The sequence below is a fragment of the Xiphophorus hellerii genome, chromosome 3 (genome assembly GCF_003331165.1).
Source record: "Xiphophorus hellerii strain 12219 chromosome 3, Xiphophorus_hellerii-4.1, whole genome shotgun sequence".
NCBI classification, from domain to species: domain Eukaryota; kingdom Metazoa; phylum Chordata; class Actinopteri; order Cyprinodontiformes; family Poeciliidae; genus Xiphophorus; species Xiphophorus hellerii.
Window position 1 is genome coordinate 11,259,977 of NC_045674.1, and position 24,847 is coordinate 11,284,823.

Here is a 24,847-nt window from a genome sequence, read left to right on the forward strand (position 1 = left end):
GGGAGGTTTCCTCATAAGAAAAGTCAAACCACCTTCCTATATAAACCAGGACTCCAGACGAAGTTCTCTCACCAACAAGATCACTCAGCAACCATGAGGTCTCTGGTGTTTGTTCTGCTCATTGGAGCTGCTTGTAAGTTTGTCTTTTTATTAACACTGAATAAACTATTAAACTGAGTTTAAACGTGTCTAGTTTAACACTGGATTTCATTTGTTTGTGTCTTTAGTTGCCTTGGATGACGACAAGATCGTCGGAGGGTATGAGTGCACACCCTACTCTCAGCCCCATCAGGTGTCTCTGAACTCCGGCTACCACTTCTGCGGTGGCTCCCTGGTCAACGAGTTCTGGGTTGTGTCTGCTGCTCACTGCTACAAGAAGTAAGTGCTCAACATCCCTCTGGTCTCATGACAGAAGGTCAGATTTACTTGGATTAGCCATCTTGTGTGTGTTTGTTCTCACACTCTGTTGTTAAACTCTTTGCAGCCGTGTTGAAGTGCGTCTGGGAGAGCACCACATCGTCATCACTGAGGGAAGTGAGCAGTTCATCAGCTCCGCTGCTGTCATCCGTCACCCCGGTTACAATAGCTTCACCATCGACAATGACATCATGCTGATCAAGCTCAGCAGGGCCGCCACCCTCAACGAGTACGTTCAGCCTGTGTCTCTGCCCAGTGGCTGTGCTCCTGCTGGTACCATGTGCAAAGTCTCTGGCTGGGGCAACACCATGAGCTCCAGTGAGTAACATCTAAATGCTGATTCTCAGACTTAAAGAGTGCTTTAACATCTGATTTCCTCCGGCTTATATTAGAGACTAATATGATGTTTTGCTTTACACAACTCAGCTGATGACAGGGACAAGCTGCAGTGTCTGGACATCCCCATCCTGTCTGACAGCGATTGTGAAAACTCCTACCCTGGAATGATCACCGATGCCATGTTCTGTGCTGGATACCTGGAGGGAGGCAAGGACTCCTGCCAGGTAAAGAGCAATTTAGATCCATATTCAAAGATTTGAACAGGACACTTCAGCTGTAGTTCCATTAATGTTGGAAATATCTTTCCAGCAGTTTATCACTTATTTTCAATCATTTTCATCTGCTTTGTTGTCAGGGTGATTCTGGTGGCCCTGTTGTGTGCAACGGTCAGCTGCAGGGAATTGTTTCCTGGGGCTATGGATGTGCTGAGAGAGACCACCCTGGTGTCTACGCCAAGGTAAAAACAAAATGACCTTTGTACTTGAAATTATAGAGCCAGATGTAAAGAAGATCAAGTTTTGTATTTTTTTTCTTTGCAGCTGTTTATTTAATGTAGCCTTTTTGTACAAACATATCATATCTTTAAATGTTTTTATTCACAGGTCTGCCTCTTCAGTGATTGGCTGGACAGCACCATGGCCAGCAATTAAACTGGATCCTTCTACAGTCAACTGACACTGCTTCATTTCTTCTAATATGCTATCGATAAGGAGATTTTGCAACATTTTTCATCAAGGAGTCAGATTCTTGCAAAATAATACAAAAATGAACAATAAACTCTCTTTGACTTTCTTTATGTTTTGTTTTACTTTTATAAAGACTTCAGGTCTGTGCATACTCACACAAACAGAGAAATTTCTTATGGCTTCAAGTACAAAGATTTCACTGGCATAGTTGACAAGAACTAAAGTCCAAAGTGTGCATAGGACATTTTTATAATTTCTTCCAATTGCAGCACACCCACTTTATAATTCAAGAACAATGTTCTGCTCAAATGATATATCTAGAATAAGCTCCTAGAACTCCAGGGCTGTAGAAATACAAGGATGCCATTTTGTTCTTGCAGCCCTAGAAAAGAGTAAGATTTCAACAACTGTCATTGTGTGGCGGTTTGTGAGCTTAAACTCATGGTTTGTCATTTAATTTTAAAATGTGACACGTCATTTATTATATATAAAACTACACATACCAATGCTTTCCTTTTTCTGAAAGGACATGCTCATTTCATATTTCTTGATGCACTACACTTGGGCAATCCCAAAAATACTGAGTTTTGCCTGGTCCAGTGAGAGAAAAGCACAAGTTTTTGGGTGTCATTACATGCATTTTGTTTGGAAAAGAAATGGCACCATGCATCACCCTAAACACACCACACCAACAGCAGATTTTGGAGGAGGGACCATTGTGGTGGGGGCTGTTTTTCATGTTATAGCACTAGCACATTCCAAATAATTGAAGACTGAATGAATGAAAAGATGCATCAGGGGCTTTATGACTAGGATCTGAGGATGTGCTAAGGAGAGCTTTTAACAACAGTTCTACACCACTACAACACTTACTTTTAGAGGAAAAAGTAAAACTTCTAGAATAGACAAATATATGTTTGTTTGCTTTTTTGCTATCATTGGAGTCAAGGGAGGGGAGGAGGTAGGATTGCTACAGGCACCTGATGTGAATTCCATCTCCATAGTATTATTAGAAATATATCAACTGAGAAAAATGTCGATGTTATGCTTCCCTGCTGAATGTCGAATGAAGCAAGAATCCTGTCAGGGCTTAGAGTCTGCCTTTGAAATTTAAATACACCATTTATTTAAAATGTATCCCAATCACTTACATAGGATGTCTTTGTTCTCCAGAACCCTTACCTGGGGAATAAGCAGTTGTGCAAAGCAGATCAGCAGGGAGCTGTTTCTTAGGAGTTCAGGATTCATGGAGAAAATTCACCCCAGTGTTCATGCTGAGACAGAAAATAAGCAACTGGTTTTTATTTTGTTTTTTTTATCTGTTTTCATCAAGCATGGATATGAGTGGTAAATTCTTACTCTGCTGCTATTAACTGTGCAATATTATATTTTACTAAATAATAATGTAATTTAGTTGCACAATGTATTCAATAGATGTAGGAAAATACACCTATCTCCAGCTAACGTTCTGGGCGAAAGGCGGGGTACACCCTGGACAGGTCGCCAGTCTGTCGCAGGGCAACACAGAGACAGACAGGACAAACAACTATGCACACACACACTCCACACACTCACACCTAGAGAGAATTTGGAGAGACCAATTTACCTGACAGTACCCGGAGAGAACCCACGCGTGCACAGGGAGAACATGCAAACTCCATGCAGAAAGACCCCGGGCCCGGAATCGAACCCAGGACCTTCTTGCTGCAAGTCAACAGTGCTTAGGAACATAATAAACTATCCACACATATAAGTGGATATGCATTCTATTTCAGATTTTTTATTCATTCATTTATTCATTTATTTGAAAAGTAAACGTCGGCTATAATATGTTTATTTCGTATGGTTCAGCGGAACTGTGGTTTCCTAGTTTCGCGAGCAGGTCGGACACTCTCGCCGACGCACAATGTCAAAGACAGTAAAGTTACCGTAGAGCAAACTGAGATCTTTTTTCATCTTAATATCTCCTCTTTTTTCGTAAAAGTCAGACTGACGCAGCACTTCGCTCGCTCTATTAAGTGCGTTGTTTATTGTTGTTTTTTATAGATTATCTTTGTTTAACGTGGAGGCTCTTAGTGAGGTGGAACCCACGCGACGCGATGCGCCTCACGCTGCAGATGCTAATCTCCCACGGCCGGGTGGCCAGGAGGATCGGCTTGGGCCCGGAGTCCCGGATCCACATGCTCCGGAACATCCTGACTGGACTGGTCCGGCATGAGAGGATAGAAACCACGAAGGTCAGAGCCGATGAAGTCCGCTTCTACGCCGAGAAGGTGAGGAAGGCTGGCAGGGCGAGGCCCGGTTCTCCTGATCGGACAGAAACAATGGCTCATTGCAACTCTGACCCGTTTCTCTGGAGCTCACAAGCAAATTGGGTTAAAATTGTTATCTCTTACAAGCTTGAATGTTCCCAAATTCCACATTCCAAAATATACGGTTTCTTAAAAAGACGGAAAATTGTTTATTTGTTAGTTTTCATGTACGCTTTTATTTTTATTTTTTTCAGTTATTTAAAGATGCAGATTATCTATGTACAATTGAAGCCATAAGTTAGACTCAACTCTTTTTCTTACTGACAATAAATTAGACTAAAAGTTTCATATTCTTGTGAATTTCAATCCGCTTAATGGTATTTTTGAAATAATTACATTTTAATACTTTGTGGAAGGGAAGAATAACCAAAAATGTCTGACCCAAGTCATACAGTTTAAAAAGCAATTATACCAAATTCTGGCATTTAACAAATGGACATAGTTTCATTAAACTCTGACATAAAATGGGAAGCGTTTATTTGATTTAATGTGAGACAGCCAGGACCAAAGGTTACAAATCTTTTTACATCAATGATGTAAACTGCTGGTTTCATCAGTATTGTCTCATTTTGTCAGATTGTAGATGCTAAATGCTGTTATTTAGATAGTTTTTCCCATGAAGAAACATCATATAGTAGAAACATTTAAAGAGCTTAAAACACTCTGCAGGTCCTTTTTAAGATTTCTGCTCGGTGTGTTTAATGCACAGCACTTTGATTACAGTCTGACACAAATTGCTAACAGATGCAAACACCAGTGATGGCGTGACGCTGATCTCGTCAATGATCTCTGGAAGACTTCTGCCTACTGAAGGTGGTTTCTGTTTCTGCTAGACTTAGTGAAAGCTCTGCAACATTTCTCACCACTGAGCTTAAAGCAGACCCAGAAGGTGGAGCTCCTGCATAGGCCTAAACTCCAAACTCCTTTTTTGCCCCGAGGATATTTGAACATGTATCCTCTTTGCTGCTGCTGCTGCTGCTGCTAATGTCCTTCTCCACAGATTTCTCTCTATAATCCTCATGTCATCAATAAACAGATCACACAGCTCTGAATCCGACAACTATCAGCTATTTTCATTCCTTAGACGAAACGTGTGATCAACCGAACGAAAGGTTAAGGCTCCCCTGTGTCTAATTTTCAGTAAAATAGCTTTTTTATTACAGAGTTGTTTTATAATATATGCTGTATTGTCTGCTGAGAAAACAATATCTCTTTAGAAAAGAGCAACATTGTATATATTTAAGTGTAAGTAAAATATAATGCTTTGTTTTGTTTTTCATACATCTATTCAAATAATTCACTGACTGTTCAGCAGCTACTGATGAATTGATTTTCTTCAAAGATCCCAATAGACAGTGGCACCAATAGACAAGTTGCTCATCTATATTTTAAATTGAAATTAAACCAGGAAACTTGTTAAATATCTACAGTTATTAAAATATGTCAAAAATAAGTCAAATTCTAAAATTTGGCCCTCACCTGTAGCTCAGCTAAGCCTCGTCTGTTCCGGGTTTTCTCCGTATGTTTAAGCCTAGTTTCAGGCTTTAGTAAAGCTTTCTAGTAATCCTGCAGATTCTCCTGAAGTCTGGTTGAACCTTATGCAGAAACTCTGCTACCTGCTTGTAAATGTAATCATGCAGCACAATCTGAATTCTCTTACACGTTAAGTCCTTCTGACTGTGGATATTTTTTGTTTCATCTTCCCAGCTGATCGACTATGCCAAGAAAGGAGACACAGATGAGAAGGCGATGAAAATGGCCAGTTTTTGGCTCACGGTGCGTGTTTGCAGCTCTCTTCGTCCTTGTGAAGGTAAAAGCTGCGTAATGGAGAGTAGTTTGTTTGAAGTTTACCTCCTGCTCCCTCTCTCCAGGAAAAGGATCTCGTCCCGAAGCTCTTTAAAGTCCTCGCTCCGCGTTTTGAAAACCATTCAACTGGCTACACGCGGATGGCCCGGATCCCCAACAGAGAGAACCTGGACAGAGCCCAGATGGCCGTGTTGGAGTACAAAGGCAACCCGTTTCCACCTCTTTATCCTGTGAAGAAGGAGAATGAACTGAATCTCATCAACCAGCTCCTCAAAGGCTACAGAGAGGAGAGGGCAAGAGTGTTGGCCGCTGAAGCCTAAACACTCCAATGTTTTTGATTTTTCATGTTGCAGAAAGAGCCTTAATACAAGTCTTCACGTGATCTGAAAACAAGAACCGATCTGTAAAATAATATATCTAATTGTGTGATAGTAAAGTTTGATTTTCCAAACTAAAGTTCCAGGTTTGTGTTATGTCTTCAGTGTTTGAGTTTAAATGAATGCAGGTTCTGGTCATGGATCTTCTAGAGAAGATGAAAACTGCTGCTGCATAGGCATCTGTTAAATCTGAGCTGAAAAAAAAAAGAAAATCAATGAAACTGCCTGCTGTAAACTGTTGCATGAAAAGGTTATTGAATTCTAATAAAATGTGTCTGAACCTCTTTAAAACACAATTATGCACAAAATAATCTGATGAGATTTGAACAGTTAAACAGACGATTCTGCTAATGAGTTGTAAAACAGGGAATGTGGTCTGTGGACAACAAATTCTGCTCCCTTCATAAAGGTTGAACATGAGTGAAACCACAAAACCATCACACAAAATTCAAATATGTGTTTCCCAATGAGTAAAATAAAGTTACGAAAATAGTTGAGTTAAAAGTTGAGTGATGCAATAAATGTTCTTTGTCTTAAAAGCTTTAAGTTTAAGCATTAAGACACGTCTAGCCTTTTCTTACTTGCTTTACCTGACATTATTTTTTTAGTCGCTCCTGAAATCTTAATTCCTGCTGTAAGTGAATGTCAAAAATAATTTCCTATCAGTGAATCTGCAGCAGTGTTCGGTTCCTAAAGGCTCATGTTGTGCATGATATTTTTTTGTTGTATTTCAGATCTGCAGGTCTTATTTACCTCAGTTAAGGTCAGCATTCCTGAGTGAAGGACAAAAAGATTTAGCACAAATCCAATCTATGGAAGAGTTAAAAATGAACACAAAGAACCATATCAGGTCAATATCAAAAAGAACATCTTGATGGTCCACAAGACCTTTCAGAAAATATTCCATTCACTGATGTGCATCACATTATTATCTGACATAAAACTAAAAGCATTTTAGCAAAGGATCAACAAGCTACACAAACATGGTGGTTGAAGTGTGTTGGTTTGTGAAGAATAGAATGAAGTTCACCTCTGAATAAATGAAAAATAAGGAGTTTTGACTGGTTGTGATTTTGGGGCATGACCTTAATCAGGTCTGTCATGCTTGAAAAGCCTCCAATGTGGCTGATTTAAAACAATTCTGCAGAACACAAACAGCCCCAGAGCCATAATTTGAACATCCCTAATTTAAATGTTCTCATTTTCCCTATATTTTCCATATAAACGGAGAAAAAAGATTAAAGGAAGTCTTTAAAATGTGAATTTAGACTGAATCACAACAGAAAGAAAATAAAAATCGAATCGCAAAACATTCGCTGAAAGCTCAGTAATAGCTTTGGACAGTTCAATTAGACAGATCAACATATTGGTAATGGTTGTAACACATTTAGGTCTGCACGCTTCAGATCAGGACCAGGCTGGAAACCGTCCCCAGAGCGTTTTACTTTAATAGACCCTCATAATGAGAACAAATCCCAAACACGATAAACAAATATCAGATTTAGTGTTTGGACTCGTGCCCTGGTTCCTCACTGGAACGCCACAGGCTCACAAATCAACACAGCAAGCAAATAAAACAGCCAGACAATGCTTTAAATAAAACCATATTTTAATTAGTTATTTTGAGAAAAAGGATATATGTACAGCATCTTTATAATTAATATTATTTGACACCATTAAAATGCATCTGAATGGTGCTTTTGTGATGTGCTCTTAACCAGATTGCTCTGAGTAGCCTATAAGCTGTGCTGTTCTTCGTCATGCACACATAAATCTCTTCTTCAAGTTCTTTCTTCACAACACTTTATGACAAATCAAACGTGAGCATTGTCGAAGCTTAAGCAATGTTCCGACATCAGTACGCCTCTCCCCGTCTCTCTGTGTCTGTTCAGTCAAGTCATGGCAACAGCAGACAAAGTGGCAGACATGCCAAATACAAACCAGACATATTCAGAAGCAACAATTAGTATTCTAATTCAAGTTTCTGTCAGTTTCACAAAGTTACACTTCTGGAAACACTCCTACAGGTTACACACCACAGTCCTAACATTGGTACTCCATGACAACAAGTTAGCCACTGATTAATCTGACGGCTCGAAGCTGAGCACAACAGTTTCTCTAATTCAAGATAAAACCACCGAATTTGTTTCCAACAAAGCACGAATTATTCCCAAAAATGTCTGAAAAACTGTTTCAGTCCGTATTTACAGGTAGGAATAATTCTCCATGAAGTGTGAATACAGGTTTTTAAAGCAGTCCAATAAGATGGATCCGCACAAATAAACAGACCAAGACCAGGAACATTAAAGTGCTCCATGCAGGACAGACAAAATGTACAGTTATGTTGCTGCTTTCACTGCTTCTTCTACAAGACTTTTTTCCCCCCCAATATAAGGGGATAAAAAATTTATGAATATGTTCAGCTTTTTGTACAGCTTAATCATTAAGGTGTAAAAAGCCAACAAATGTAATGATTTATGGTTCTGATACAAGACAGGGGTGAGAATAAAGTTCCTTCTTTAAAACACTGAAGAGAGAAACAGCCTGTTGGGTTTATGCTTGTTTTGGTATTTGGGTATGAAACCAAGAATTGAAAACAACAGCAACAAAAAACACGAGGTTATTTGATTTTAGTTTTAAAATAAAACATATAAAAGTGAAATACAACCTTCTATTGTTTTGTAGTTAAAACCAGATGAGCAGGCGTTTAAATGTCCTCCTCTACGTTAAAATAATTTAAATAATCAGCAAAGAAAAACAGAAGATATTATGTCACAAATTAAAGAAGATTTGACATGTTCTTGTCCAAATAGTAAAAATATATACATAAGATATGTTTGAAGCGGACAGAAGGACCAGAACCTCCAAGTATCACAACATGCAACCATCACAGAATTGGTTGGTTGACTAGGAGTGCAAAGTAAACTGGTCAATTTTGAATATCTTAGAATTTTAATATGAATCATATAAAATTAAAGTTAAATTTCTGCTCAACCACTTTTTTATTACGCAAGACAAAAAACGGCTTGTATTTCAATTTAATATGCTGTCTTAATATTAAAATCAAATCACTTAATGTTAGTCATTCCTGATATTTGTTTTGTTTGTTTTTTGGAAATCCAAGTACCAAAACATGCAAAGGCATCGCTGTTTTTAAAATCACGGAATTCCCATTTTGATGGAAGTCTTTACAAGAAGAATTAACCGAATAAAGTTGAAATTGTGACTTGTGAATTGTGACTAACTTCAGCATCACCCCCGTCCTTGTGCTGTATTGCATCAGTATATTCACCAACATCCACAAACACAGACATGACAGTTAAAATCAGGGATATTCTGCACTCCAGTGAAACTAACTAAAAACAGCCCAGTATAAATAATATTTTACTAGGCATGGGCAGGTATTTGGCTTTATTATTATTATGAAAAGTACCATCATCAAATCCATTATGTATATTTAAGCTGCTCTAATTGACAAACCGAAGAAAGGATGTGCTGAACAACACTGTAACTAACTTATGTCAATTTGTTCAAGATTTTAACAAGGTTAAATAGTCACTTATTAATAATACTTCACATTGTCAATGTTATTGATAAACTATTCACCCTCTTTATATGCATAAGATAATTTTAAAAGAAATATGCTATCAGAGCTATGAGAAGTAGTGCATTAGGTTGTCTAGCATCAGTGGTAAACGCAGTTTTAGATCAGTTTTTAAAATGAAAACAATTAGAAAATGTTTTAAATAGACATGAACAGACAAGTCGTCTGATGAGCAGACACGGATGATTTTCAGCTCAACCGGCTGAGATTATTGAACAGTCTGAGAAAAAAATTATCTTTTGCTGACCAGTGGTGTAACAACACTCTTTGGTAAGGACGTTTAAGAACTGATATTTCACATCTTTTTATAACCATTCATCTCCACAAATTATCAAAGCTACAAAGTTATTTAACAACCTAAAGAAAAAGATGCAATTGTTTGGTAGATGGTTATGACATTGGCGTGTGAAATTGCAAAGCTACAAATTGGAGAGTACAATCAGTGTTTTCAGTTGTTAATGGTTACCAATCCTAACCATGCTAAATATTAATAAAGGTGACTAAAGATCTCTCAAAATATCAGCTCAGAAATTATGTTTTAGTTTTAAAAGTAACACAGAAACATTACCTCCTTACTCTACATACCCGATCATTGCAAAATTGCAAAAACAAGTACATTTTTAATACTGTTGCAATTATTCAGAAAATTTGGAATATGCTAAAAGTTATTAACAGCATGTTGGATGTTTACAAAATCAGAAATGATCCATGAATCTCTGATTGCAGGCGGTCTAATTTTAAATATTAAGTTTAAACATTTCAAAATATGTTGTGAAACTGTGGTTTTTATCTTAAAGTTACCAGAACTCAGAATATCATACCAGCCCATGCCTACTTCTACTTTTAGGTTAAAAATACTGCAAGACAGCTTTGATTTGAATAGCAATTAACAAAGGTTTTACAGTTAAAAAAAACAAACATTTTGCAGCCTATTGTATGTATTTACAGAAGTGTGGATTTCAACACACACAATAAGCGAATATTCTATGGTCACACAGAGCACATATATCTGCTTTTCGGACAGAAAATACAACACAAACATGCATGTTTTACGAGTACTGTACTTCGGGGTGCCCAGACTAAATGTGACAATTTACAGTTACACATCAGTATATTGATCCAGAAAAACCAGCTCCAATGAAGGCTTATACAGTAAGAATATAAATAAACACAACAAACTCCATATACCATAAATATATCTAAGTTTTTATCAAAAATGTCTTAAACATAAAAAAGCTTATTTTTATTTTTTTTAATGAATTTTAAACATAATGGCATGGGATTTCTCTGTGGTCGAAGCACCAACTGGAATGTCATGTTCAGGGGAAAGAAAACATGAATTAATCTCGTATTTTGAAATAAAACTATACATAATTGTTGCTCTCAACAGTTTTAGCTATTTACAAACTCCTCCAGGCACACCATCAAATCCTCATGAATTTTTGAATAAAAGTATTTCAAGAATTTTGTTCATTTCCACATTGTGCACAGCTATCATTCTATTGCTCTGGCTACATCCACTTTGTCATCTCTCTCCCATGTGCCTTCAACTGGTCAGCATCAAATATTTATTGCTTCTTTATTCTTTTACATCCTCAGCATTTGCCTCTTAGCCATCCCCCCTAGCTTCTCCATACAGGTCATTTCCATTTCCAAGTTAAAAGGACCATTTAGGGATTTACTTTTGTGATGACTTCTCATGTATGTCCCTTCATCTATAATTCTTCTGTTATTTAGGATGACCCTTTCCTCTCCCACCAGCTTTGTAAATTCTGTCTGTAGCCTTCATCCTTTCTGCCACAGTCTTTGCCGCTTTCTCATCCACTTCATGCCTTCGTCCCAAAGCCTCCTCCACCGCCGCTTTGCATGCTGAAGTACTCTGTGAAGGATGGAAGTCGAGGGGGCATTGGGGGAGAGCGGGAGGCGAGGCGTGGGGGTATCGGAGGTGGAGGTGGGGGCAATATCATGGTCAAGTCTGCAGCAGTGGTAATAATCTTTTGTTCACTGTTCCTCGGCACATCGGGTCCTTTACGAGCAACTGTCTCTTCCACGGTCTTCACCGGATCCTGGAATTAAAAAACAAACAAGTTTTGAGGCATCATTTATATGGTAATGACAACAATTCATACAAGAAGATATGCTAGGTGGAAGAAAGAAACCCTGGACTTTCAACACTCTCAGCACTAAGATCTTCTGACAAATTGAAAACCATGCTAATTTACCTTTGAGAATGTTTGAATGGGATAAAATAAAGATTTGTTTATATACAGCAGGAAACCTGCATATGGATAATAACGTTCAGCCCATCATTACCCTAAATCTGTTAACTCAAAGTACCTCATGAGTGCTCATGCATGAAACTGAATCTCATGATATGCTGGTATTTACTCTGACACATTGCAAACCCTAATTAAAAAATCTGGCAACATAATTAATTGGAATTTTGTTCTTCATCTGGATCAACAGATTTCACTTTTTTACAAAGTCTCTATAAAGACTAATTTTTAAGTCTTGCCACAAACAGTTTTAGGTCAAATTAATCTGTATGTTTGCTTCCTAATGAAACCCTGCTTTAAATCATCACAAAACTTCATCTCTAATCTGACATTTGGGTTTCTCTGCATTTATAATGTTTGTTACTAATGTACTCTAGCAGCCTTTACAGAATAGTTAGATTCATTTAGATTAAATTACACACAGGTGGACCCTATTTAGTAATTATATGACTTCTAAGAATGATAGGTTTCACTGAAGTTTATTTATTTGAAAAAGGTCATCACATACTGTAAAAACCAAATTACAATTATCTTTGTTTACAAAGTTGGACTTTATGTCTTCTATCCATCAGTTAAATCTTTTAGATATAGATTTTAGAATCTATTAATAACAAATAGATTCCCAAATTTTCCACACTGAAATTTAGATTTCTTTACTTTATCAGAACTTGAAATAGATAAAAGCAGATTAGAAATATTTTCAGACATTTTAAATTGAGCTGATACCAAAGTTATCATTATCAATAAACCAGGTCACTAATCCACCACATGGTGAATTTTGTTCTGCTTAGACTTTGTAAAATTACTAATGTGGTAATTAAGCAATATATTATGTCACGTATCAAACACATTATGGAGATGAACAACAAAACCGGTGGTTGTAGCTTAAGAAAATGGGGTAAAGGTCAGTACATCCTAATAAATCCTCTTTCCCCCCACAATTTTTGTATTGTTTTAAAAAATAAATAATTTTAGATGCCTGTTTGTTGCTACATTAAAGGAGGAATGCTGCAGCTGAGAATTACAGCTCTTTTTCCGTCACTCATCTCTGTGTAGCGTAAAATGCAACACCTTCAGAGCTGAAAGTAACCGAAGCAAGACAATTCATCAGAGAAAACACAACAACTTAATTAAGTCTTGCCAGAAATTTCTGCTCACACTTATATTTAATTCCACTCAAGAGTTCTAGTGTCAGGCGTATTGTTATGCAATGCGTCATCCCCTGGAGGAGATAAGTATTTTGCTGAGAAATAATCCCTGAAAACATGCTCCCTCGCAATCTGCGCTGCTGCCCAAAATCGCTTTCTATTTTCAGGCACTTCTGTTCGATAAGACAGCAGTTAATTTCAAGCTACGTTTGACACACAAAAAGCATCAGAAAATGAGTACACTAGAGCCCTTATCTAATTAAATGTAGCAAGCGCGGCAAAATAATGGGGAATTTATAGTGGATATTATATAGACAGTACATGCGGCGTAATATGTATCTCATTGTGGTTTCTGGTTCTTCCTTTCGTTTTATTAGTTCTCAAATGAGATGTTCTGGATGCATATCAACCACTCAAATGTATCCAGGAACACACATCACATTTAGACTTACTGATTGGATGGAGAAGAGTTCGGTGAAGTTGGGTTGAGAATCTCCGAGGAAGGAGCTGTTCCCGTAGGCATGGTGGGGAAAACTTTCCCCTCCCTCGCCTCCTTTGGGGCTGGACTGCAAGATCCCAATCTGGGAGGTCCGAACATGATACGGGAAGTTCTTGTTGGCTGCTGATGGTCTTGTAATGACCTAAAAAAGAATAAATTCATGAAGAAATATAAATATTCTTCAACTTTTATTCAAGATAGCTTCGGGAATATGTCTGTAACCTATAAGCTCTAGGTAAAGACAGAGACATGAGAGGTGTGTGGTGAGGACCGGAGATATTTGACAGAACGGTATGGCCCATTAGTGAAGAACACTGCGTTAAGGTTACAAAGAGATGGATAATGATGTGTGGAGGAGACGTTCCCGAACTACGCAGTAAGAACTCATGGACTGTCAATTATGTATGACAGACTGTGGCAATAATGACTCCTGAATAATGCTAGCTCCACAAAAATCTGCGGGGGACCGCATGAGCACGTGCGTGTGGTACGAACAAGGAAAACGATGTGAGCGTAGAGGTGGATGCCGAGCTGAATGCCGTTCACAATCTTCTCCCGAGCCCATCGAGGAATCCCGAAGTTGGCGATCAGAGCCATCACAGGCACAGCGAAAAACCTGAGGAAGAAAAAAATAAGAGATGAGAGATAAGAGAGAGGAGGGAGAACATTAAAGTAACTGATGAGAGTATGGTTTGATGGTGAGAGACAGAGAGCTCAGGGAGTAAAATATGTAAAGCGCTCAGAGTGATAATGATGGAGAGAAGAGAAGTGGATAATGAGGCAGGGGATAGTTGCTGCAGTGAGTGAGAGATAATATTAGTCTTTGTAATCTAAGCTTCATTTTAAGCCTCTACTATTAGAAGCACTGGTTGAAAAGCTGAGAAACTAAACCATCTAACCAACTAACCTAACATTTTTGTCTTTTTTTTTAAATAAGATGTGAACTATCTAGCACATATGGTTCCTTGCTAATGTTTGTGCCTCTGTATTTTATGTTACAACCAAAAACATCAATGAGTTTTATGGTATTTTATATGATTTTTGTATGACATATTGTTTCTCATTATTGTGACATTTAGCAAACAGAATATTTTTTTGTAATTCTAACCAAGAAAGAATCATGTATGTATCACTTTATTTAGTCTATGTAAACATCTGGTTTCAACTACAAGTAATGTAAGGAGTTGGAAAGTTGAGGAAAATTTGTGTTGAATTTCTGGAAACTGTTCATAGGAAGTAAAGATGGTGAATTTTGATAAAAACATTCCATCAAATATTTATGGGAATAAACTGGGAGTTTGAGATAATTTAAACAAACTATCATATTTATGAAATAATAATTTTTTTGCTATAAAAACTGTTTAAACAGCTTATCCTTCCATTGGGAGAGCAACATTTTATTAAAGTGCATCAACTTTTGTAGTTGTAATGGGACAAAATGTGAAACAAGTTCAAGAAACATTATTTTTTTACAGGCATTGCATATTCTCACACATTAAGTCTGAACAGCTCATTAATATAGATATCCTCCAGCTATCTCTCATCTGGGAATAATTATCTGCAACATAAGACAAGCACAAAGTTGGGACTTCCCCACCTCAAGCACCCGCTATCTGCTTTAATTTTTGTTTTGACTGAACTACATAAATAATTAAAATTTAAAGATCACAGAGAAATGTACATGCCTCATCAGCTCACATGGTGTAACAGCCAGCGACAACTGGAGATGGTGTCTTACCATAGAGTGTATGTGGTGAAGAAAGGGACGTAAAAGGGCTGTTTTTCAGGATAGTGTTTCAGCGAGACCAGCACGGCGTAGCAGAACCACACGTAAGCGACCAGCTGCAGGCCCATCAGGCCGTAGCCTGCGGGGCTGTCATAGGCGTAAAGCACCTCACCTGGGTCAAAGAACTGGCACAGGAACATGAGACGTTAAAAACAAGCAGAACCTTAATACAGAGAAATGTGCAGACTGTGCCCTATTTCGTAATGATGAATTGCTCATGGGTTAGCCGATCTGCCGTGGTGACCGAGCCAAGTGCAGCTAGTTCCTGTCTGTGCGAAGGTTTGACATTGACACTTCTCCACATCTAGGGCATCGGCATGTGTGCTCACAGCTCTGTCTGGGTGTGTGTTTGCATGTGCAGACAATGGATTGCATTTCACAATCCAGTGACTGGATACAGGCTCTGACTTTACACAGTTACTCTTGCTGCTACATAATGCATAGTGCTAAGAGTTCAGTGTGGAGATGTTCGGGTTGCACCAACCAAAGCCTGGCAGACTTCAAACTGCAGTCACAGTATCGGGTCCAAATTTCAAGTCTTCAGTTCCGTTCCTCGTTCAACCTAGTTTCGCTTATTTTAGACAGAGTTCCCCAGAGTTTGAAGCTCTTAAATAGCAGGGCCTGTGCAAAAGGGCAGGCGGCTGATAAATCATACCACTTCAGAACCACGTATTGGAAGAGACGGCTGCATGCTTCAATATCAGAAATAGCACGGATACTTCTGCAGCCTTCTTCTCCTCTGGGGTCATTACCACCCTGAATTCAAAGGCTGTAATCCACCGTCTCTAAATGGGGCAGCGTTACAACTGACTGTGCAGAAGCCTTCTCACTGAGCAAAGATATATGTACTACTTTACGCTCCTCTGTGAATTATTAATTCATAAGATCATGTGCTGGTTAAATGTGTTATCGCCTTTAAGGAAGATAGAAAAAACAGGGGGGTTTACGAAGATTAAAGTTTCTCAGTATGCTGATTAGAAAAATCCAACTTTCAAGGAAATACATAAAGATCACTAATCTGGTATTTACCACTGAAAGCAAATATTATAATATAAAATACACAGTGCATAAAAAGTTAACTTTTCATAAGAATTGTTGTATTCTTTACTTAGGAAGCATGCTTATTCTTCTCAGAATTTAAAATCTTCAACCGAAACTAATTTTTATATGTTTTTGCAGTCAAGTTGATGCATTTGTATAATTAGTAAAATGTCAATGTAATGAGTTTCTGACAGAAAAAGCCATTACAGCCCACGCTCATCTGCAGGGCACATTCTTTCATGAATATTTATGAGATTATCGAGAAAAAAGCTAAATAGAGCTTTAACATATGTGGACATGGTTTGCAGAACCTTCAGTGGCCAGGAAACACACTAAATGCACCAGTTTCTGCCTGTGTGTTTGTTAGAAAGGAAGTTACAATAGAACAGAAAGAACTTTACGATCTGTTCCAACTGGGGGCTTCATCAACAAGTATTTTCACATAATTACGTAAACTCCTTAATAAATACTAAACTAAGAAACTATTAAGTCAGCTTCAGTGCTACTTTGTGGAGAAGAGGAACAAATATAAATCCCAGACATCCATATATCTAGGATTTATTTGGCTGATTCACTTATGTTGGGGAAGCCAGTGGTGGGACTGTGCTCTTTTAACTCTTCTGTTGAATAGTTAGTATCTCTTGACTGAATCTAACTGTCTATTCTATGTCTGACTGTTGCAAACCATAAAGTATTGACCACTGAACAACTGGTAAAAAAATGAACTTCAAGAATTAATTTTTAAAAGGTTCCTCTAACTAAACAGTATGGAGTTTCTCAGTTGTGTGGACTTGCAATTACGCATTATTAATTCACAAAAAAAAGCCTGCGTGAAGTGCGAGGAAGTCAGAGTTCAACTCCTTGCAACAGAGTGAGACTGAAGAGACGCAGATCTAAATGTCAACAAGCTCAATGTCACCATTATAAGATGTTTAGCAGGTCAACAAACACCATGATTATCATCCTAATTAAGTCTGTGAAGAAACTAGGAGCCAATTAACAAATCAGTCCTGCTATTTTTTTGTTATTTGTTGATGAATATTTAATTGGGTCAAGATCTCTGCATCCTTACTTTTTATCTGGCTGACAGATGTATTGGTCTCTCGCTTGCTCTCTCTCTTTCTCTCTCTGTCTTTCTTTTTGTTTTTGTTATATTGTACAGTTTTCTAGTTGGATGTTTTTGAGTGCTCAAACAGTACTTTACAATCATCTATAACACCAAGAATTTCTTATTGTGTAATTTGTTTTTATTACTATTTTTACTACTGTCTTGATATTCTGTATTTGCAGTACCAATAAGCAAAGCAAGCACAAAGCACCTTTAAATCCTTTTATATTATTTTACCATAAAAACACCTTTTTTCCTTTGAGGTTTCTTTTTATTGAACATAAAGAAACTGAAATGTTTCATTTCTGATACCATGTCCAGGAGTTTTCTGCATCAATAGAAGAATAAATCAGAAAAAAATGTAGTTCATCTGAAATATTAGTTTTGAGTTGTTGGTTTTTTATTTTTATTTTTCCTGCAGTAATATTCTTCTAAGCCTTTCTCTTGGCCCTCTTTAATCCTGTTTTTTTAAGGAAGTCATCGACTGAAATCAGTTTTTCTGAACACCTTTAGATTAGAGACACTTGCTTTAAGCATTGTGTAAGGAATGAGATTATATTTAACTTAACTTTAATTAACCTGTTTATTCTACTCTATAAAACAGCCTGACATGACCTTTGCTTTCATTTGGAGTTAAATTAATGAAGTGAATTTAATTAAATTGTGTCTGTGAAACCTCGGAACCGTAGAAACCATGCTTTCTGGGGCTGTTCTCTGGTGCTTCCCTTGCAGCTTTGAAATTCTTATGTTTTTGGAGATTAGCATTTCTGATTCACTCCTGTGGCTTCCTTGTTTTTGCCACATTGGAACAGAAACCAGAAACAATCGCCCCAGTTATGCAGGAACATGTTCAATTATTAATGTGTTAAATTTTTATTTCAAGTTGTTATGAATCTTTGTGGCTGTGTTTTTGAAGATAGTATTCTATTCCCACAGTTAAAGATGCTAAAAGTTCAGACCAGCAGCGATGAACAGAGCAACTAAAGTTTAATCATTGATTTATCTGAGCAAGAATAAACTTATGGCCTTGCTGTTAACTATAGAACTGCATGTGTGTGTAGAGAGTGTAATGTGTATACTGTACCTCTGCTTCATAGATGAAGAGGATAACATAGGTGATTGTGTAGACTGTCATGTAGATGCTCAGCTTAACAGAGCCACTGTGGCTGATCCTCGCCCTGGCACATAGGAACAAACCAGGCAGGTCAGAGGTCAGACACACATTTGAAGGAAGATAAAAATCAAACACATTCAGACGCACAAAGAGATGCACAGATGAAAGGGACAGATGCAGGTGGACACACGCATTATGCATCTGATTGGTGATGCTGTAGCAGCTAGCTTAATGCATAAATAGAAACTAAACACAGTCGATCTCTGTTTATGAGTTGAAGGTAGCTCATAAATAGAGCAAAAAGTGGAATTCATGTTTATATGTTTGAAATAAACAGCAAAGGCTAGTTTTAAGCATTAAATTCAAAACAGCCTTTTTCAGACTTCACCATCGAACACTTTAGTTAAAAACAGGATTTCTTCAAGTTTTTAGGAAGCTGGATTTAAGACCGGCTTAAAACCTAACCCCTACCTACATTATGTACATTATTAACATAATACCCAACTTAAACCTTTAAGAAAGTTAAATATTAGTTATTAAGTAAATAAATATATCTTTGTCTACTTGGCTCTGGCAGTTTAGTCCATTGCTTTTAATACCACGGTCATCCAACTTCAGCATCTCAAAAGACAGGCCGTACAGGAAGATTCATAATGGCCATTGAAAATAGGTTTAGGAAACTACTTAAATCTTTATGTTTCAACCAAGCTTCTTCAACTTCCTTTATGCTTATTTTACATGACAAAGGAGCAGCTAGTGGATACGGTATCAGGAACATATTGCAACAAATAGCAACAAGCCAGTTCCTGGAGTAGAATCCTGTTGCTGAATTACTGATAATACTGAATTTTCAGTAAAAATGCTGTATTTGATGTATTAGTCAAGTCTTCTGGTATACAAATGCAGACAATTTACAGGTCATTTACAGTCACATATTTAGAGTATTAAAATCAAGACTTCTGTGACATTTTAAAACAATGCAGAAACTCTGGAAGTTGTGTAATATTATGTTATTCTGTTCAGGTCTTGGTAAAAGGAAATTATTTTAGCTTGATGTACATTTGTAGTAAATATAGAGTTTAGTAAGTCCAGAGATCACAATCTCTAAATTTTGGGGTGGATATGATACTAGAGTCTAAAAAGCTGTAAAACTCAGTAAGCTCATGGTTTGCTCTGTCTGAATTTTCTCAGTGAAAGATAGCAAAGCAAGAAAAATCCACAAAATTTGAACAGTGGTCAAAACAAAAAGCCATTTACCCATTTTTCTAACATAACATTGCATCACAAACTAATGAGAACAGGAGCTGTCACTCTATGCCTTTCCAGTCTGAAAATTGGAATTTGAAAAAAAATGAATTTAGAAAACTGGCAGCACCAGTGACAGCTGAGCCAGGAAGGCACTTTTCCAGTCAGGTGTAAGATGGATAAATGCTGATGTTCCAGTGAGAAAAGGCACTCATAAATAATCTATTGTGCAGTCGAGCTGTAAGTCACAAGAAAATGTCCACTAATCCTCGCCAGAGGAGAAGGGGGAAAAAAACAAACCACCACTGGAAATAATTTGACTCAAATTACTTGAAAACAACTCAACTGCCCAACATTTCAGTGCTAATATTTTATATCCGGAGGACAAAACTGTTATGCAGTCATACTATGAGTTTAGCTTCACAACACATAATTTGACTGACACATGGCATTATCATGTTGTGAGACAGGGTTTGTGGTTGTGACAATGAGGGAGAGTGACTCAGCTGGAAGAGACACAAAATGTAACAGACATGCAAAAGAAAAGACCAAATACATGCATACACTAGTGGTGTAACATCAGCTTGCAGAGTGATATCTTGCATTACTACAATTTTTCTTATTAAAATGACTTGTGTTTTGAAGCTATATCTGCTTTCAACCTGTATTCATCTAGCAAAGTAATTATAAGCTACTATCATCTATCCAGGACATACATTAGTGACTAGTAGTAGCCTGGAATGACATAACAGCTATGGGGAAAATGCCACCATATTTCTAAAATAACAAAAACAACTTGTATTTGTCTGTTTTAATATAAAACAGGCTTGAGCAAAAACATTGGCTATTTAATGAACGTTCTGTTTGTAACTTGCTATTTTTCTTAGGAAACAGCATAAGCAGGAGTCAAAAGTTGAGCTGCTGAAGTTTTCACACCATGACGGTTTTTGTTCATCAGAAATACTTCACAACGGCCAAATTAGCTTATTTTTTTTTTTCAAAGTAAGGGAGAAGTCTAGCAGCCTTCGTTCAGCCAGCTGACCAGCATTGTGCAGCAACACCTGGAGAATGAAGAGTGCTACTCCTTGCTCCATACAATGGGAGGAAACTTGGATCATTCAAGGATTTTCTAATTTTATCAATGGGACATAAATCATAGGAAAGGTGTGATGGCAAATTTTCGTCCAATCATTTTTGAAGTAGTTATTAAGCTCTTATGTTGTGTTGACAAGGTCTGCAGTGTAAGAGGTCTTACTGTCCCTGCCACAACACTTCATTATACAAGCTCTACAGAAGCCTCTGACACTTTTTGTTCTTGTGGCCAAATTTTGGACACTCAGATTCTTCTAATTATAAAAAATTAAGAAACTGAGATTTTCAGTTTTCTCAAAAATATTGCCAAAGGTCTTGTTTTCCATTGAAGTCAATATCATCTACAGACTCATTTCATGAGCTGGATGCGATGTTACACCCCTAATGTGTTCACACCTAAAAGTGTAGAAAAGGACAATGTTCCCTCTCTCCCACCTGGTGACGGTGAAACCTTTACCCAACAGTATGAGCATCAGAAGGAACACCAAGAAACTGACGGAGAACAGTAATTTCCCTTGAGACAGACAAAGAGGTGGAGAGAGAGAGAAGACAGAGGAGGTAATTAGGTTGTAGTTTTCGAATCTGTGACATCAGAAGGGAACAATAAAATCAGGTCATGATACACATATTGCAGACACACACACAGTCACATTAAGTCGTATATTGTCCTGCCTACACTCATCCAACCATCTACAAGGTCTCTTCAAACATCATGGTCCACTCAACCGCTCTGCTCCGACAGTGAGTGATCTTCCAGCCGGACTCCGTCAGTCATTCAGCCAGTGACCAATCCAGAGGGAGAAACTCACCGAGTATCTTCAGGCTGCCGTTGCCAACTCCATCCCTGGCATACAGGCCCCAGTAGACACAATGGAACATTAGGCTGAGCACTGCCAAGTGGAAAAAGATGTAGAGTGGAAAGAGAAATGAGGAATATAAAAGACAGGAGGGATAGGTTAGCAGGTGGTGAAGAAAGGGAGAGGAAGGCAAAGGAGACGTGGGATTAAAGCAGAGAGAAGGGAATAAAAATGGAGCAACAGAAGAAAGAAAAAAGTAGGGAGAGTTGGGAGGAGGAGGAGACGATGAGGTGAATTCATGGGAGGCAGAAGAGAAGAGAAAGGTTTTGGGGACAAGAAAGTGAGAGAGATAAGAGAGTGATAGGGAGTTGAAAGAAAGTAGAGAGGACAGCATGAAAAGAGCATTGGGGTTCATCAGTAACAAGCTTCATTGAACAATATAGTCCTGCACATCTGCTTGAAATAGTTCCTATTCAGAACTAATCAGTGTGATAATATCTGCTCTTCTATTGCGGATTAAGATATGAGATACTGCAACAGTGAATGAGGCTCTTTGTTATCCCCGGAGTGTGCATGTGTGTGCGTCTTGATGATGTAGGTGTGTGCCTGTTTAGGACAGAAGCTCTTACCCTCCACACCTGCTGCCGTCATAAACATTTTGTAGGTTGTGTGAAGAAGCTGTCTCCCCTTCAGATTGTCTGGAGGGAGAAAAAGAAAAACAGAAATAAGGTGATAGAGGTGCGGGTACATGTGTGTGCGTCAGGGCGACAGATAAAAAGGATTGAGATATGCTAACAGATGGCCAAGGAGAGTGAGGGAGGTGCGGAGAGAGGGAGAAAACAGGAGAACGCAGGCGAACAAGGGAACAGGCCAGATAAATAGGGAGAGCAATGATTAGTATGCATCCATCTTGTGATGCCCATCTCCAGATGAGCCCTGATACATCTCATCTCGGTTTCCGCTACCTAATCTGAGAGGAAATATTCTTAATGCATATTTAAGCAGCCTATTTTACTACCAAAACAATGCGGTGGCCAGGGGGGAAATATATCACGTGAGGGAGGATTGCAAACAACAGCTCATAGCTGCTCTATGCTCCTAGACTCGATCTGTCAAGTGCTTTAAGGTAGAATGTCACCTAAAAATAAAAGCTCCTACTGACTTTTCACCATATGACCTTTAGACCTATTTCTTGAGCTATTTTATTACATTTGCAAAACCCTGCACATTTATTGACACCCATGTAGGGGCCATGGTCCATAATCTCAGTGTGACAATTTCAGAAAAGCCACCATTCCAACATCTAGCAGCATCTCTTCTGATAATATTTTGTACAACCTCTTTTTGGCAACAGAATAGAACTGGGTCATCTACATTTTCCAAGGCTGGAGCATACAGGGATTGTGATCTTGGACCATTTTTCTTTGTAAACTTCTCTAGATCAGGACTTTCCCAACCTTAAGGCTTCTGACCTGCAAAGTCAGAGGATTGTAGAGGAGAGTGACCCCAAATATTGATTGAGGACACACAGATTTTTACTATGTAATTTCAGAAGATAATGATGCTGCAAAAAATTCAATAGTCACTATATGTCATTTAGCCAATTGTGAGTAGAAATCTCTAATTCTCTTCATACACTTATAGAATAAATATGCTTTGCCAATATCTAATATGTACAACATATCTAATATCTGCACATGGTTAAAGGGCTAAGCTTCTTTAGCCAGGTGTCGTATGTCCAGTGGGTATTTACTAAATTCCTCTCGATGCAGTGAACATGTGCAAAAGATCTTTAGGCAGAAGCCTTACAATTAAGTTTAATAAGTGAAATAGGCATTGAGATATATTCATCAATTATGTTCACTAGAGTAACTCTGACTATTTGTCAGTTGTGTTTGTTTTACGTTAATTATTTGTCTTTGCTGTATGCCTACTCTAGCGACAAATATTGTGTGTATATTCATTTAACATCAAATGTCTTAGGTAGAAGCAGATGGAAAATAGGGCTACAGTTTGGCATATTGACAAAGATCCATTACTTTGTGGTTTGACTTATATTTTTTTCTAGATTTCAGAATAATAAATTAAAATGTAAAGAAACATATAGAGCAATAAGTTCAATAAAAAAAACATACATTCATCTGTTTGCTGACTTTTCTGTGATATTTGCTAGTTTTCTTGTTGTCACTGAAACTCTCATTAAAACAAGTCAAACTAATTCAGTGTTGCCTTCATTTTTAAATAATATATTAAAGCAGACAAAAAGTGATGTTTCTGGTTAGTTTCTCAACAGAAAAGACAGAGGACTCTACAAATTATGAGTGTAATTTAGGTCTAATTTAGTTAGGTAATCACACTAAATTAGACAAAGTAAGATAATATGACCACATGGGAACACTTGAAATGAAAATAGACTGGGACTGTGCCTGTTTTATTAAGCTACAAGTCTCTTTTTACTCAAGTTCTCAGTCACTTCAGGGTTTTTCATCTTAAATTTTCAAAGAAAACATATTTCAGTAAGCTTAAGGCTGTCGGCTTCAATACTTAACTGCTCATCTTTATGCAAAAAAACAACCTCTATTCCCAGCCTATTGTCACTCTTGCTTCTCTAAGACATGAGCTCCATCGTGATAAATGCTGAATCCTTAGAGAAGAATCTGCTTTGCTTGACCTTTACTTTTCAGAAGGAACACAGGAATCTACTTCTTTTCCATCAAGAAAACATGCAGTTTTTTTTTTTTTTCAAATAGAGCCAAGGCAAAGTCCATTTAATGATTACAGAGAGCTTCAGGAGTCAAAGTAAGTTGCCCTAAAGGGGAGAGAGTGATTATACTAAGTAGAAAAGGTAGTACTTACATGCAAAGTAGCAGGAGAGGAGGAACACTAACGTGAAGATGACCAGAAACGTGATGTCTGTCTCCAAAATTCCTGAGAACAAAAGTTGGATGAGTTAGCAGAAGTATGAAGAAGTTTATGATTGGAGTAAAATAATTTAAAAGCAAACACATGAGCAAGAGAGAAGTAAGTAAAAGAGTTAAGGAAAGATTCACAAAATGTAAACATAAAAATGTAGAGCGAACAGGAAAGAAAAAGAAGAAATCAAGTATAAGTTTGGGAGAAAATAGACAGAGTGTGAGTGGACAAAGGCATTGGGGATGTAGGAATAATTCATTTAGAAGATACATGGGCATCCTATTCTC

The 24,847-nt window shown here is 37.7% G+C and overlaps 3 protein-coding genes across 3 annotated transcripts in view; 2 read left to right on the forward strand and 1 right to left on the reverse strand.

The window, feature by feature from the left end:
• On the forward strand, positions 1-1,552 carry LOC116716829 (trypsin-1-like). Its single transcript, XM_032557709.1, has 6 exons — positions 1-133; positions 228-378; positions 485-735; positions 844-980; positions 1,112-1,213; positions 1,359-1,552. The coding sequence occupies exons 1-6, from the start codon at positions 94-96 to the stop codon at positions 1,404-1,406; spliced, it is 729 nt and encodes a 242-aa protein (XP_032413600.1). The 5' UTR covers positions 1-93; the 3' UTR covers positions 1,407-1,552.
• A 1,763-nt stretch (positions 1,553-3,315) lies between these two features.
• On the forward strand, positions 3,316-6,233 carry mrpl17 (mitochondrial ribosomal protein L17). The gene is made up of 3 exons (XM_032557714.1): positions 3,316-3,715; positions 5,462-5,530; positions 5,626-6,233. Exons 1-3 carry the CDS (start codon positions 3,542-3,544, stop codon positions 5,878-5,880), a joined length of 498 nt encoding a protein of 165 aa, XP_032413605.1. The 5' UTR covers positions 3,316-3,541; the 3' UTR covers positions 5,881-6,233.
• Positions 6,234-7,528: 1,295 nt separating this feature from the next.
• tmem145 (transmembrane protein 145) overlaps positions 7,529-24,847 on the reverse strand; it is a 58,720-nt gene continuing 41,401 nt past the window's right edge. The window contains exons 7-15 of the mRNA XM_032557691.1: positions 24,504-24,575; positions 22,277-22,345; positions 21,660-21,740; positions 21,286-21,364; positions 18,484-18,577; positions 15,203-15,375; positions 13,960-14,080; positions 13,418-13,606; positions 7,529-11,607 (exon numbers count right to left, since the gene is read on the reverse strand). Coding sequence (XP_032413582.1) covers positions 11,368-11,607; positions 13,418-13,606; positions 13,960-14,080; positions 15,203-15,375; positions 18,484-18,577; positions 21,286-21,364; positions 21,660-21,740; positions 22,277-22,345; positions 24,504-24,575 — 1,118 coding nt within the window. The 3' untranslated portion in view covers positions 7,529-11,367. The remainder of the gene's footprint in view (positions 11,608-13,417; positions 13,607-13,959; positions 14,081-15,202; positions 15,376-18,483; positions 18,578-21,285; positions 21,365-21,659; positions 21,741-22,276; positions 22,346-24,503; positions 24,576-24,847) is intronic.

Coding starts and splice junctions, on each gene's coding strand:
- LOC116716829 (XM_032557709.1), top strand. CDS start 94: ATGAGGTCTCTGGTGTTTGTTCTGCTCATTGGAGCTGCTT. Junction 134..227: donor TCTGCTCATTGGAGCTGCTT/GTAAGTTTGTCT, acceptor TTGTGTCTTTAG/TTGCCTTGGATGACGACAAG. Junction 981..1,111: donor GAGGCAAGGACTCCTGCCAG/GTAAAGAGCAAT, acceptor CTTTGTTGTCAG/GGTGATTCTGGTGGCCCTGT.
- mrpl17 (XM_032557714.1), top strand. CDS start 3,542: ATGCGCCTCACGCTGCAGATGCTAATCTCCCACGGCCGGGTGGCCAGG. Junction 3,716..5,461: donor TCCGCTTCTACGCCGAGAAG/GTGAGGAAGGCT, acceptor TCATCTTCCCAG/CTGATCGACTATGCCAAGAA. Junction 5,531..5,625: donor TGGCCAGTTTTTGGCTCACG/GTGCGTGTTTGC, acceptor CCCTCTCTCCAG/GAAAAGGATCTCGTCCCGAA.